The sequence below is a fragment of the Salvelinus namaycush genome, chromosome 16, assembly GCF_016432855.1.
Source record: "Salvelinus namaycush isolate Seneca chromosome 16, SaNama_1.0, whole genome shotgun sequence".
Lineage (NCBI taxonomy): Eukaryota > Metazoa > Chordata > Actinopteri > Salmoniformes > Salmonidae > Salvelinus > Salvelinus namaycush.
This window is the reverse complement of record NC_052322.1, coordinates 42,635,748-42,652,155: the sequence shown is the minus strand read 5'-3', so window position 1 is coordinate 42,652,155 and position 16,408 is coordinate 42,635,748. Positions and strand designations below refer to the sequence as shown.

The following is a 16,408-nucleotide window of genomic DNA, read 5'->3' as shown; positions in this document are numbered from 1 at the left end:
GTTAGCGCCCCCCCTTGGGTTGTGCCGTGGCGGAGATCTTTGTGGGCTATACTCGGCCTTGTCTCAGGATGGTAAGTTGGTGGTTGAAGATATCCTTCTAGTGGTGTGGGGGCTGTGCTTTGGAAAAGTGGGTGGGGTTATATCCTGCCTGGTTGGCTCTATCCGGGGGTATCATCGGATGGGGCCACAGTGTCTCCTGACCCCTCCTGTTTCAGCCTCCAGTATTTATGCTGCAGTAGTTTATGTGTCGGGGGGATAGGGTCAGTCTGTTATATCTGGAGTATTTCTCCTGTCTTATCCGGTGTCCTGTGTGAACTTAAGTATGCTCTTTCTAATTCTAATTCTCTCTTTCTCTCTTTCTTTCTTTCTCTCTATCAGAGGACCTGAGCCCTAGGACCATGCCCCAGGACTACCTGGCATGATGACTCCTTGCTGTCCGCAGTTCACCTGGCCGTGCTGCTGCTCCAGTTTCAACTGTTCTGCCTGCGGCTTTGGAACCCTGGCCTGTTCACCGGACGTGCTACCTGTCCCAGACCTGCTGTTTTCAACTCTCTAGAGACCGCAGGAGCGGTAGAGATACTTTTAATGATCGGCTATGAAAAGCCAACTGACATTTACTCCTGAGGTGCTGACTTGCTGCACCCTCGACAACTACAGTGATTATTATTTTTTGACCATGCTGGTCATTTATGAACATTTGAACATCTTGGCCATGTTCTGTTATAATCTCCACCCGGCACAGCCAGAAGAGGACTGGCCACCCCTCATAGCCTGGTTCCTCTCTAGGTTTCTTCCTAGGTTTTGGCCTTACTAGGGAGTTTTTTCTAGCCACAGTGCTTCTACACCTGCATTGCTTGCTGTTTGGGGTTTTAGGCTGGGTTTCTGTACAGCACTTAGATGTCAGCTGATGTAAGAAGGGCTATATAAATAAATGTATTTGATTTTGATTTGATATTATCCTACCTCTGCAGCCTCACCACTTCCTGTCTCTCTCTGTCTTCTGCAGCCTCACCACTTACTGTCTCTCTCTGTCTTCTGCAGCCTCACCACTTCCTGTCTCTCTCGGTCTTCTGCAGCCTCACCACTTCCTGTCTCCCTCTGTCTTGCACTAAACTGTACATCTCTACTCTCCCTCTTTTAGCTCCACTGAGCACACATAGCATCATCATGCACTTACAAACAACACATTTTCCCCCTAATGAATACCCCAATCAACACAACCTTGGCTGCAAGCCAACTCTCACGTGCTGCTGCTATTCCAGGAGACCAGGTAGCAAATCCCAGTAATAACACACCTGGGACCAGGAGGCCTGGACTGGTTGTGCGGATGCAAACACAGCAGAGAGAAAAGCCCTTCAGGTTTATAATGCTCTTTTCTCTTTGGAACACAATTATTTTGATGGAGGGCTTATAATATAGTGGTGCTTTTTGCTGCTGTAATAGAGCACTGTAATATTGTAGCCTTTGTTCAATGTCCTCTCTACTGGCCTTTCATCAAAAGGAAATAGAATAGAGAGAACACAAAGGAGGAGGGAAAGGATGAAGAGAGTGAGAGAGAGGGAGATATAGGGGAGAGAAATAGAGAGAGAGAGAGGAGAGAGGAGGAGAGAGGGGGATATAGGGGAGAGAGAGAGAGAGAGAGAGAGAGAGAGAGAGAGAGAGAGAGAGAGAGAGAGAGAGAGAGAGAGAGAGAGAGAGAGAGAGAGAGAGAGAGAAGAGAGGAAGAGAGAGAGAGAAGAGAGGAGGAGAGAGAGAGAGAGAGCAAGAGAGAGCGAGAGAGAGAGAGAGAGAGAGAGAGAGAGAGAGAGAGAGAGAGAGAGAGAGAGAGAGAGAGAGAGAGAGAGAGAGAGAGAGAGAGAGAGAGAGAGAGAGAGAGGAGAGAAATAGAGAGAGAGAGAGGAGAGAGGAGGAGAGAGGGGATATAGGGGAGAGAGAGAGAGAGAGAGAGAGAGAGAGAGAGAGAAGAGAGGAAGAGAGAGAGAGAAGAGAGGAGGAGAGAGAGAGAGAGAGAGAGAGAGCAAGAGAGAGCGAGAGAGAGAGAGAGAGAGAGAGAGAGAGAGAGAGAGAGAGAGAGAGCGGGGAGAGGAGAGGAAGAGAGAGGATACACACAAATAGGTTGTCAAGGAGCATCAGAATCAATCATCACTAGGACAAGCCTGGACTTGGAGGCCTGGAGGTTACAGGTTACCATGGTGTCAGGTTTCACTGGGACACAACCGTTTAGAAATGGCATTCTACTATTATGACTTTCAAGAGTAAGTTGAACGCCAGAATGAGTTCCTTTAAAAAAAAGTATACATATATACACTACCGGTCAAAAGATTTAGAACACCTACTCATTTAAGGGTTTTTCTTTATTTTTACTATTTTATACATTGTAGAATAATAGTGAAGACATCAAAACTAGGAAATAAAACACATGGAATCACGTAATACCAAAAGAGTGTTAAACAAATCAAAATATATATTCTATATTTGAGATTCTTCAAAGTAGCCACCCTTTTCCTTGATGACAGCTTTGCACACTCTTGGCAATGTCTCAACCAGCTAAATGATGTAGTCACCTGGAATGCATTTCAAATAACAGGAATTTCTTTCCTTCTTAATGCATTTGAAGCTGCATTGAGTGTTGTGACAGGGTTGGGGTGGTATACAGAATATAGCCTTATTTGGTAAAAGACCAAGTCCATATTCTGGCAAGAACAGCTCAAATAAGATAAGAGAAACGACAGTCCATCATTACTTTAAGACATGAAGGTCAGTCAATCCGGAAGATTTCAAGAACTTTCAAAGTTTCTTCAAGCGCAGTCGCAAAAACCATGAAGCGCTATGATGAAACTGGCTCTCACGAGGACCGCCACAGGAAAGGAAGACCCAGAGTTACCTCTGCTGCAGAGGATAAGTTAATTAGAGATAACTGCACCTCAGATTGGAGCCCAAATAAATGCTTCACAAATAAAATACACATCTCAACAACTGTTCAGAGAAGACTTCATGGCCAAATTGCTGCAAAGAAACCACTACTAAAGGACACCAATAAGAAAAACAGACTTGTTTTGGCCAAGAAACACGAAAAATGGAAATTAGACCGGTGGAAATCTGTCCTTTTGTCTGATGTGTCCAAATTTGAGATTTTTAGTTCCAACCACTCTTTGTGAGACGCAGAGTAGGTGAACGGATGATCTACGCATGTATGGTTCCCACCATGAAGCATGGAGGAGGAGGTGTGATGGTGTAGGGGTGCTTTGCTGGTGACACTGTCTGTGATTTATTTAGAATTCAAGGCACACTTAACCAGCATGGCTATCACAGCATTCTGCAGCGATACGCCATCCCATCTGGTTTGCGCTTAGTGGGACTATCATTTGTTTTTCAACAGGACAATGACCCAACACACCTCCAGGCTGTGTAAGGGCTATTTGACCAAAAAGGAGAATGGTGGAGTGCTGCATCAGATGACATGGCCTCCACAATCACCCAACCTCAACACAATTGAGATGGTTTGGGATGAGTTGGACCGCAGAGTGAAGGAAAAGCAGCCAACAAGTGCTCAGCATATGTGGGAACTCCTTCAAGACTGTTGGAAAAGCATTCCAGGTGAAGCTGGTTGAGAGAATGCCAAGAGTGTGCAAATATGTCATCAAGGCAAAGGGTGGGTACTTTGAAGAATCTCAAAGATAAAATAAATTCACTTTTTTTTAACACTTTTTGAATTACTACATGATTCCATATGTGTTATTTCATAGTTTTGATGTCTTCACTATTACTCTACAATGTAGAAAATAGTAAAAATAAAGAAAAACCCTTGAATGAGTAGGTGTGTCCAAACCTTTGACTGCTACTGTATGTATATACTGTATGTAACCCTAATACACTGCTCAAAAAAATAAAGGGAACACTTAAACAACACAATGTGACTCCAAGTCAATCACACTTCTGTGAAATCAAACTGTCCACTTAGGAAGCAACACTGATTGACAATAAATTTCACATGCTGTTGTGTAAATGGAAAAGACAACAGGTGGAAATTATAGGCAATTAGCAAGACACCCCCAATAAAGGAGTGGTTCTGCAGGTGGTGACCACAGACCACTTCTCAGTTCCTATGCTTCCTGGCTGATGTTTTGGTCACTTTTGAATGCTGGCGGTGCTTTCTCTCTAGTGGTAGCATGAGACGGAGTCTACAACCCACACAAGTGGCTCAGGTAGTGGAGCTCATCCAGGATGGCACATCAATGCGAGCTGTGGCAAGAAGGTTTGCTGTGTCTGTCAGCGTAGTGTCCAGAGCATGGAGGCGCTACCAGGAGACAGGCCAGTACATCAGGAGACGTGGAGGAGGCCGTAGGAGGGCAACAACCCAGCAGCAGGACCACTACCTCCGCCTTTGTGCAAGAAGGAGCAGAAGGAGCTCTGCCAGAGCCCTGCAAAATGACCTCCAGCAGGCCACAAATGTGCATGTGTCTGCTCAAATGGTCAGAAACAGACTCCATGAGGGTGGTATGAGGGCCCGACGTCCACAGGTGGGGGTTGTGCTTACAGCCCAACACCGTGCAGGACGTTTGGCATTTGCCAGAGAACACCAAGATTGGCAAATTCGCCACTGGCGCCCTGTGCTCTTCACAGATGAAAGCAGGTTCACACTGAGCACATGTGACAGACGTGACAGTCTGGAAACGCCGTGGAGAACGTTCTGCTGCCTGCAACATCCTCCAGCATGACCGGTTTGGCGGTGGGTCAGTCATGGTGTGGGGTGGCATTTCTTTGGGGGGCCGCACAGCCCTCCATGGGCTCGCCAGAGGTAGCCTGACTGCCATTAGTTACTGAGATGAGATCCTCAGACCCCTTGTGAGACCATATGCTGGTGCGGTTGGCCCTGGGTTCCTCCTAATGCAAGACAATGCTAGACCTCATGTGGCTGGAGTGTGTCAGCAGTTCCTGCAAGAGGAAGGCATTGATGCTATGGACTGGCCCGCCCGTTCCCCAGACCTGAATCCAATTGAGCACATCTGGGACATCATGTCTCGCTCCATCCACCAACGCCACGTTGCACCACAGACTGTCCAGGAGTTGGCGGATGCTTTAGTCCAGTTCTGGGAGGAGATCCCTCAGGAGACCATCCTCCACCTCATCAGGAGCATGCCCAGGTGTTGTAGGGAGGTCAAACAGGCACGTGGAGGCCACACACACTACTGAGCCTCATTTTGACTTGTTTTAAGGACATTACATCAAAGTTGGATCAGCCTGTAGTGTGGTTTTCCACTTTAATTTTGAGTGTGACTCCAAATCCAGACCTCCATGGGTTGATAAATTTGATTTCCATTGATAATTTTTGTGTGATTTTGTTGTCAGCACATTCAAATGTAAAGAAAAAAGTATTTAATAAGAATAGTTCATTCATTCAGATCTAGGATGTGTTATTTTAGTGTTCCCTTTATTTTTTTGAGCAGTGTATATATATATATTTATTTATTCATTTCTTTTAAGGGGGAGGGGGGACCCGCACCCCCCTTCCAACCCCTCGCATTTTGGGAAACACTGTACTAGGGGATACTAGGGTATTATAGTACTAGTATAGCCAAGGGCAGTATATCAGTGAAGGCAAATGTATTATAGTACTTCACCATGTTTATCCTTGTTGCAACAAGTGAACAAGATGCTCAGGGTCACCTATTGGATGTTCCCTGACTCTGCCTGTTACTACACCATAGAAAATGTGAACAGTGACAGCTACAACTGTCTGCTATTTCACACCTGTCCAGTCTGCCAGAACAATGACCCCGTCTAGTCGAGAGATGTGTGATGCTCTTACCCCAATTACCCCCCACCATTTATCCACCAGCCTGGGGTGACTGGTGACATCAAAACAAACTGCATTTTCTCAAGCCTTGTAAAGCTGTAAAGGATGAGAGTGTTCTGATACATACATAGTAAACACAGCATGGGTCTTCACGATCGTCATTATCATCATCATTATTATAACACAGTAACTGTAAAGCTGTAAAGGATGAGCGTGTTCTGATACATACATAGTAAACACAGCATGGGTCTTCACGATCGTCATTATCATCATCATTATTATAACACAGTAACTGCTTCACAGAGTTCCCTAAATCACCACTAGTAATTACAGTATGCAGATTGACTACAGTACCCAGAATCCCCGGTGACTACAATACCCAGCTCCTCCATTCTACCGGCCTAGGTAGAGGAACCTCAATACGATAACGAGGCCTATAGGGAAGCCCACCCCCACCGAAAATACAGTATCCATAATCCCCACTAGTGACAACAGTATCCATATCCCCCCACTCCAAGAGTGATTACAATACCCAGAACCCACCTCCTCTGTTCTTGTGACACAGGTAGGGGAACCTCCAAATGTTTCCCAGCCCAACAGATAATCCTGACAAAGACTAAGGTACCCATATCCCCCCTGTGACTACACTATCCAGAATCCCCACCAGTAACTAAGTACAATACCCAGATTCCCCAGCGTTACCCACCTCCTCCGTTCTTCTGACACAGGTAGGGGAACCTCCAGACATTGCCCAGCCCCACAGAGAACCCAACCTGGGCCAGGATGTACTGCAGCTTGCTGTTCCAGGCTGGCCTCCCCTCCTCGTCCCCTGGAGAAGGTAGCAGTCCCTTGCCCATGGCTGGCTGGGCCCCGGGGCTGAGACCCATACTCATCCGGCTGCTCTTATAGTCCAGGGGCTCGGCCAGGGTCAGGAGGTCCGCCACTGACTCAGTGACGGGATCATTGTTAGGGAGTCCCAGGGTCACCTTGCTGTTTTTAGGCATGGTGGCGGTGGATGGTGAGGGGGGTCTACGGTCAGGGGTTAGATGTCAGAAGGGGTCAGAGATGGTCAAAAGGTAGATTCCACAGAGAGAGGCGTAAAAATGCGGGGTGGTTTTTGTCTTGAACCTGTGAAGAGACAAGTTACGAGTTGGTTTGAGAAATCTGTCCATGTCCTAAACAATCAGATTTGGAAATACAACTTCTGTATATGCCTTAAAACACAGATCATTTACAGCGACATTTCTTATGCAACTAGACAAATACAGACACCCCATCCACAGCAGTCTCCTCCCCCCTCCTGTACGGGCTCTTTAAAACTCCAGTAGATTTGATCAAATAGCCTAACATTTCAGCATGATTCAGCTGTATTATGTCAGTCCCATTAATTATGCCAAGTCTAATGTAATAACTAAAGGAGATTTGTCTAGAAATTGAGTCTGAATGGAAATCGCCTGAGTTCACCGCATTGTGCAACTGAATGTAACTTTGTGGAGGGAGACTCTGTGTAAAACCCTCTAATCCCTGGTTGGTTGGTTGGCTGCTTGGAGTGGTCAGCTGACTGGCTGCTTGACTAGTCAGTATCCCCTTTCCTGTCCCTTCCTCAGAGGGATGCTATGTTGTTGGTTTAGCCAGTACATCTGATGGGGGGAGGGGTCTGTGCTATACAGTTGAAGTTGGAAGTTTACATACACTTAGGTTGGAGTCATTAAAACTCGTTTTTCAACCACTCCACAAATTTCTTGTTAACAAACTATAGTTTTGGCAAGTCGGTTAGGACATCTACTTTCTGCATGACACAAGTAATTTTTCCAACAATTGTTTACAGACAGATTATTTCACTTATAATTCACTGTATCACAATTCCAGTGGGTCAGAAGTTTACATACTTACCTATACACCTATACACTAAGTTGACTGTGCCCTTAAACAGCTTAGAAAATTCCAGAAAATGATGTCATGGCTTTAGAAGCTTCTGATAGGCTAAATGACATCATTTGAGTCAATTGGAGGTGTACCTATGGGTGTATTTCAAGGCCCACCTTCAAACTCAGTGCCTCTTTGCTTGAGATCATGGGAAAATCAAAATAAATCAGCCAAGACCTAAGAAAAAAATTGTAGACCTCCACAAGTCTGGTTCATCCTTGGGAGCAATTTCCAAACGCCTGAAGGTACCACGTTCATCTGTACAAACAATAGTACGCAAGTATAAACACCATGGGACTATGCAGCCGTCATACTGCTCAGGAAGGAGCGTTCTGTCTCCTAGAGATGAACGTACTTTGGTGCGAGAAGTGCAAATCAATCCCAGAACAACAGCAAAGGTCCTTGTGAAAATGCTTGAGGAAACAGGTACAAAAGTATCCGCCCACAACCGTAAGGCTCTCCAGAGGGTAGTGAGGTCTGCACAATGCATCACCGTGGGCAAACTACCTGCCCTCCAGGACACCTACACCACCCGATGTCACAGGAAGGCCAAAAAGATAATCAAGGACAACAACCCCCCAAGCCACTGCCTGTTCACCCCGTTATCATCCAGAAGGCGAGGCCAGTACAGGTGCATCAAAGCTGGAACCGAGAGACTGAAAAACAGTTTCTATCTCAAGGCCATCAGTGTTCAACAGCCATCAATAACATTGAGCGGCTGCTGCCAACATACTGACTCAAATCTCTAGCCACTTTAATAAATTTTTTTTTGGAGATAATAAACATATCTCTAGTCACTTGAAACAACGCCACTTTATATAATGTTTTCATACCCTACATTACTCATCTCATATGTACATGCTGTACTCTATATACCATCTACTGCATCTTGCCTATGCCGCTCGGCCAACGCTCATCCACATATTTATATGTACATATTCTTATTCATTCCTTTATACTTGAGTGTATAAGGTAGTTGTTGTGAAATTGTTAGATGACTTGTTAGATATTACTGCACGGTCAGAACTAGAAGCTCAAGCATTTCGCTACACTTAACATCTGCTAACCATGTGTATGGGACCAATAACATTTGATTTGATTTATATCGACATAACCTGAAAGGCTGCTCAGCAAGGAAGAAGCCACTGCTCCAAAACCGCCATAAAAAAGCCAGACTACAGTTTGCAACTGCACATGGGGACAAAGATCGTACTTTTTGGAGAAATGTCCTCTGGTCTGATGAAACAAAAATATAACTATTTGGCCATAATGACCACCGTTATGTTTGGAGGGAAAAGGGGGAGGCTTGCAAGCCGAAGAACACCATCCCAACCGTGAAGCACGGGGGTGGCAGCATCATGTTGTGGGGGTGCTTTGCTGCAGGAGGGACTGGTGCACTTCACAAAATAGATGGCATCATGAGGGATGAAAATTATGTGGGTATATTGAAGCAACATCTCAAGACATCAGTCAGGAAGTTAAAGCTTGGTCGCAAATGGGTCTTCCAAATGGACAATGTCCCCAAGCATACTTCCAAAGTTGTGGAAAAATGGCTTAAGGAAAACAAAGTCAAGGTATTAGAGTGGCCATCACAAAGCCCTGACCTTAATCCCATAGAAAATTTGTGGGCAGAACTGAAAAAGAGTGTGCGAGCAAGGAGGCCTAGAAACCTGACTCAGTTACACCAGCTCTGTCAGGAGGAATGGGCCAAAATTCACCCAACTTATTGTGGGAAGCTTTTGGAAGGCTACCTGAAACGTTTGACCCAAGTTAAACAATTTAAAGGCAATGCTACCAAATACTAACTGAGTGTATGCAAACTTCTGTCCCACTGGGAATGTGATGAAAGAAATAAAAGCTGAAATAAATCATTCTCTCTACTTATATTCTGACATTTCACATTCTTAAAATAAAGTGGTGACCCTAACTGACCTAAAACAGGAATTTTTACTAGGATTAAATATCAGGAATTGTGAAAAACTGAGTTTAAATGTATTGGGCTAAGGTGTATGTAAACGTTCGACTTCAACTGTAGGTAGGGCTGGCAAAATTACAATATAACCGTGTAACCGATGGTTATGAATGAAGACTGTCATAACCGTACATTTTTTTTGCGGTTGAACGAACAGCTGACTGAATGACCACAATGCAGCCGCAGCACACATAGAAAGAGAATGAATGAAACAGGCTTGTTTATAACCTCTAACCCTGGCAATTTGACTGGTAAACTCATGGGTACATTCACAATGGCTGCCTGGTATGGTGATGCAATCATTTCCATGGTAATGTAGAATGTTCATTTAAATTATACTAACTGATGTGGCTCATGCAATGGAATGGACTTTTTGCAATGTCAGTTGAGTTGAATCGTAGCACATATTTTAGCAATGGCCATCAGTCCATCCATTATGCCATCGTTGACTTGAATGGGGACGCCCGTTCTATTCAAGTTACAATGTATATTGGCCACGTACACAGGATACAACAGGTGTAAAACAGTACAGTGAAATCCTTACATTCAGAGCTGTTTTCCAACAATACATTGATACCACTATAGATAGTAATAGTAAGTAGAAAAATATTTAAAGAAGGAATAAAAATTAAAAAAGAACTACGATGAGTTAAAGAAACACGAGAATAATAATATATACAGGTCAGTACCAGTACCTTATTCAATGTGCAGGGGTACTGGAGTGGTTGTATATACAGGTCAGTACCAGTACCTTATTCAATGTGCAGGGGTACTGGAGTGGTTGTATATACAGGTCAGTACCAGTACCTTATTCAACATGCAGGGTACTGGAGTGGTTGTATATACAGGTCAGTACCAGTACCTTATTCAACATGCAGGGGTACTGGAGTGGTTGTATATACAGGTCAGTACCAGTACCTTATTCAACATGCAGGGGTACTGGAGTGGTTGTATATACAGGTCAGTACCAGTACCTTATTCAATGTGCAGGGGTACTGGAGTGGTTGTATATACAGGTCAGTACCAGTACCTTATTCAACATGCAGGGGTACTGGAGTGGTTGTATATACAGGTCAGTACCAGTACCTTATTCAACATGCAGGGGTACTAGAGTGGTTGTATATACAGGTCAGTACCAGTACCTTATTCAACATGCAGGGGTACTGGAGTGGTTGTATATACAGGTCAGTACCAGTACCTTATTCAACATGCAGGGGTACTAGAGTGGTTGTATATACAGGTCAGTACCAGTACCTTATTCAACATGCAGGGGTACTGGAGTGAGTGAGGTGGGTTTATAAATAAAAAAGTGACAGGTAGTAGGATATACAGGGCTAAAAATTGTCTGATAGTAGGAATATATAAATACTTATGGTAATATTTTGTATTTTTTTAACTAGGCAATTCAGTTAAGAACAAATTCTCATTTACAATATCGGCCTACACCGGCCAAACCCGGACGACGCTGGGCCAACTGTGCACCGCCCTATGGGACTCTCAATCACGGCCGGATGTGATTCAGCCTGGATTCAAACCAGGGAATGTAGTGACGCCTCTTGCACTGAGATGCAGTGCCTTAGACAGCTGCGCCACTCAGGAGCCTCAATATACAAATGGTAATATATACATGTAAAAGTAATGGATACTAATGGTAATGGAATTCAATAATCAATGGACAGCAGCGTGATGGAGTAATACAGCTAATCAATAATCATTTTAGCAGCAGCTTAGGTTGTGTCTGAGTGTGTTGTGACCTGTGGATGGACATAGAGTCTGTGTAGATAGTCTGTGGGAGAGGGAGAGCAGTAGTTGTTAAGCCATTTAACAGTCTTATGGCTAGAGGATAGAAGCTGTTTAGGAGTCTGTTGGTCTGAGCCTTGATGCACCGGTACCGCCTGCCGGATGGAGAACAGTCCATGTCTCGGGTGGCTGGAAGCTTTGGCAATTTTTCGGGTCTTTCTCAGACACCGCCTGGCATGTACATCCTGTATGGCTGGGAGCTCGCTCCCAGTGATGCGCTGGGCCATCCGCACCAACCTCTGTAGGACCATCCGGTCGCAGGCGGTGCAGTTGCCATACCAGATGTTGATACAACCAGTCAGGATGCCCTCAATGGTGAATCTGTAAAAGTTCCTGAGGATCTGACGGACCATGCCAAATCGTTTCAGCCTCCTGAGGGAGAAGAGGCATTGCCGTGCATTCTTCACGACTGTTCTGCTGTGACAGGACCATGTGAGAACCGAGGAACTTGAAGCTCTTGACCCTCTCCACTGCTGACCTGTCGATGGGAGTGTGCACTCCAACTGTTTCCTGTAGTCCACGATCAGATCCTTGGTCTTGCTGAAGTTGAGGGAGAGGTTATTGTCCTGGCTCCACACTTCCAGTTCTCTGTAGGATGGCTCATCACCGTTGACGATTTAGGCCTACCACTGTCGTGTCGTCAGCAAACTTGATGATTGAGTTGGAGACATGCCTGGCCACACAGTCATGAGTAAACAGGGAGTACAGGATGGTGTTAAGCACACACCCCTGTGGGGCCACCCGTGTTGAGGGTTAGCGTGGCGGAGGTGATGTTGCCTACTCTAACCACCTGGGGTTGGCCCGTCAGAAATTCCAGGAACCAGTGAACTGGAGTGGGTTCTGGGTGTCTGGAGTGGGTTCTGGGTGTCTGGGGTGGCTTCTGGGTGTCTGGGGTGGGTTCTGGGTGTCTGGAGTGGGTTCTGGGTGTCTGGGGTGGGTTCTGGGTGTCTGGAGTGGGTTCTGGGTGTCTGGAGTGGGTTCTGGGTGTCTGGAATGATGGAGGTCATGTGTGTCATGACCAGCTTTTCAAAGCACTTCATGATTCATTCATATTCATTCTATTTACAATATATGGCAGCACATACAGTCAGGAGTGGGGGGAGAGGAGAAAATGTGTGTAAAAAAAGAAGATAATAATTTGCTATTCAGTTGAGTTGAATCAACAGATCTAAAATTCCCAGAATATCGCAGCCCTAGCTGTAGTAAAGGTCAACCAATAGAGGCCAAGTATTTGAGTGCATGCATCCTCCAAAGACGGAGAGGGACAGCTCACGGCTTGATCAGAGGAAGGTGATTGGTTGATGGTCGATGACGAGTCTGGTGACGATCATGTACAGGGCTACTCTGGGAACCAGCCTGAGTGGTGTAGCCACTGCACTTCTCATTCACAATGTGTAGTACCCACTTGGGTGACACCTCAGTAGCTCTGGGTGCCAGAAACCACACACAGTTCAGAGTAGTAGCCAGTCGTCTTCACGAGGAGTCCTCTGCCTCAGCAGCTCTGGGCGCCAGAAACCACACACAGTTCAGAGTAGTAGCCAGTCGTCTTCACGAGGAGTCCTCTGCCTCAGCATCTCTGGGCGCCAGAAACCACACACAGTTCAGAGTAGTAGCCAGTCGTCTTCACGAGGAGTCCTCTGCCTCAGCAGCACTGCGCACCAGAAAGCTCACCACACACAAGTTCAGAATAGTAGCCAGTCATCCTCACTATGAGCCCTCTGCCTCAGCAGCTCTGCGCACCAGAAAGCTCACCACACACAGTTCAGAATAGTAGCCAGTCGTCCTCACTATGAGCCCTCTGCCTCAGCATTGAATTCCTTTACTGCATCTCCCATTCCTCTCAGTTGACACTTCAATTGATATTTTCAAAAGATCAGGAATTAGCAGCCAGGTGAAACAAAAAAGCTGGCACAGTGTCCAGATGCATCATTCGAACAAAAACAATTTGCCATCTACTAGCTAGGTAGCTAGTTAGCCAAGCCGAAAAGAGTACTCGACACCAATGACCTCTTCCACTCAATAGTACTCAACACCAATAACCTCTTCCACTCAGTAGTACTCAACACCAATAACCTCTTTCACTTAGTAGTACTCAACACCAATGACCTCTTCCACTCAGTAGTACTCAACACCAATGACCTCTTCCACTCAGTAGTAAACACCAATAACCTCTTCCACTCAGTAGTACTCAACACCAATGACCTCTTTCACTCAGTAGTACTCAACACCAATGACCTCTTTCACTCAGTAGTACTCAACACCAATAACCTCTTTCACTCAGTAGTACTCAACACCAATAACCTCCTCCACTCAGTAGTACTCAACACCAATTACCTCTTCCACTCAGTAGTACTCAACACCAATAACCTCTTCCACTCAGTAGTACTCAACACCAATTACCTCTTCCACTCAGTAGTACTCAACACGAATGACCTCTTCCACTCAGTAGTACTCAACACCAATGACCTATTCCACTCATTAGTACTCGACACCAATAACCTCTTCCACTCAGTAGTACTCAACACCAATGACCTCTTCCACTCATTAGTACTCGACACCAATAACCTCTTCCACTCAGTAGTACTAGATGTTCAGGAGTCTTATGGCTTGGGGGTAGAATCTGTTTAGAAGCCTCTTGGACCTAGACTTGGCACTACGGTACCGCTTGCCGTGCGGTAGCAGAGAGAACAGTCTATGACTAGGGCGGCCGGAGTCTTTGACAATTTTTAGGGCCTTCCTCTGACACCGCTTGGTATAGAGGTCCTGGATGGCAGGAAGCTTTGTCCCAGTGATGTACTGGGCTGTACGCACTACCCTCTGTAGTGCCTTGTGTTCGGAGGCCGAGCAGGTTCCATACCAGGCAGTGATGCAACCAGTCAGGATGCTCTCAATGGTGCAGCTGTAGAACCTTTTGAGGATCTTTTGAGGACCCATGACAAATCTTTTCAGTCTCCTGAGGGGGAATAGGTTTTGTCGTGCCCTCTTCACGACTGTCTTGGTGTGCTTGGACCATGTTTGTTTGTTGGTGATGTGGACACCAAGGAACTTGAAGCTCTCAACCTACTCCACTACAGCCCCGTCGATGAGCATGCTCAGACATCTTTTTCCTGTAGTCCACAATCATCTCTTTTGTCTTGATCACGTTGAGGGAGAGGTTGTTGTCCTGGCACCACACGGACAGGTCTCTGACCTCCTCCCTATAGGCTGACTCGGCGTTGTCGGTGATCAGGCCTACCACTGTTGTGTCATCGGCAAACTTAATGATGGTGTTGGAGTCGTGCCTGGCCGTGCAGTCATGAGTGAACAGAGAGTACAGGAGGGGACTGCACCCCTAGAGGGTTGAGGATCAGCGTGGTGGATGTGTTGTTACCTACCCTTACCACCTGGGGAGCGGTCCATCAGGAAGTCCAGGATCCAGTTGCAGAGGGAGGTGTTTAGTCCCAGGGTCCTTAGCTTTTTGATGAGCTTTGAGGGCACTATGGTGTTGAACGCTGAGCTGTAGTCAATGAATCTTATTCTCACATAGGTATTCCTTTTGTCTAGGGGGGAAAGGGCAGTGTGGAGTGCAATAGAGATTGCATCATCTGTGGATCTGTTAGGGCGGTATGCTAATTGGCGTGGGTCTAGGGTTTCTGGGATAATGGTGTTGATGTGAGCCATGATCAGCCTTTCAAAGCACTTCATGGCTACAGACGTGAGTGCTACGGGTTGGTAGTCATTTAGGCAGGTTACCTTAGTGTTCTTGGGCACAGGGACTATGGTGGTCTGCTTAAAACATGTTGGTATTACAGACTCAGACAGGGAGAGGTTGAAAATGTCAGTGAAGACACTTGCCAGTTGGTCAGCGCATGCTCGCAGTACACATCCTGGTAATCCATCTGGCCCTGCTGACCTGTTTAAAGGTCTTACTCACATCGGCTGCGCAGAGCGTGATCACACAGTCTTCCGGTACAGCTGGTGCTCTCATGCATGTTTCAGTGTTATTTGCCTCGAAGCGAGTATAAAAGTAGTTTAGCTCGTCTGGTAGGCTCGTGTCAGTGGGCAGCTCTCGGCTGTGCTTCCCGGAACATATTCCAGTCTGTGCTAGCAAAACAGTCTTGTAGCTTATCCTCTGCTTCATCTGACCACTTTTTTATTGATCGAGTCACTGGTGCTTCCTGCTTTAATTTTTGCTTGTAAGCAGGATTTGCCAAATGGAGGGCGAGGGGGAGCTTTGTATGCATCTCTGTGTGTGGAGTAAATGTGGTCCAAAGTTTTTTTCCATCTGGTTGCACATTAAATTAACATGGTGATAGAAATTTGGTAAGACCGATTTAAGTTTCCCTGCATTAAAGTCCCCGGCCACTAGGAGCGCGCCTCTGGGTGAGCGTTTTCCTGTTTGCTTTTGGCTGAATATAGCTCAATGTGTGCGATCTTAGTGCTAGCATCAGTCTGTGGTGTATGTAGACAGCAAAGGAAAAATACAGATGAAAACTCTCTAGGCTGATTGTGTGGTCTACAGCTTATTATGAGACACTCTACCTCAGGTGAGCAAAACCTTGAGTCTTACTTAGAGATCGTGCACCAGCTGTTATTTACAAAAATACATAGAAAATACAAAATCTAGTGAGTGATTCACTTCTCACTGTAGAGAGAGAGAGAGAGAGAGAGAGAGAGAGAGAGAGAGAGAGAGAGAGAGAGAATGAGAGAGAGAGAGAGAATGAGAGAGAGAGAGAGAGAGAGAGAGAGAGAGAGAGAGAGAGAGAGAGAGAGAGAGAGAGAGAGAGAGAGAGAGAGAGAATGAGAATCCTGGGGCCCTCAGACCTGTCTGACTGTCTGTCACTTTAGCCTTGACCTTATCAACCAGACTGTTGTCGTGTCTGCTCATCAACTATGAATCATGGCATTTCTGTAGGCCAAATAACTGGATGGAT

General features: G+C 45.8%; 1 protein-coding gene across 1 annotated transcript in view; it reads right to left on the bottom strand.

Annotated features, from left to right (window-relative positions):
* The window catches only part of LOC120061689 (sodium-dependent neutral amino acid transporter SLC6A17-like), a 34,801-nt gene extending 28,000 nt beyond the window's left edge, over window positions 1-6,801 (bottom strand). Inside the window, exon 1 of the mRNA XM_039011583.1 lies at window positions 6,504-6,801. Coding sequence (XP_038867511.1) covers window positions 6,504-6,801 — 298 coding nt within the window. The remainder of the gene's footprint in view (window positions 1-6,503) is intronic.
* Between the last annotated feature and the right edge of the window lie 9,607 nt (window positions 6,802-16,408).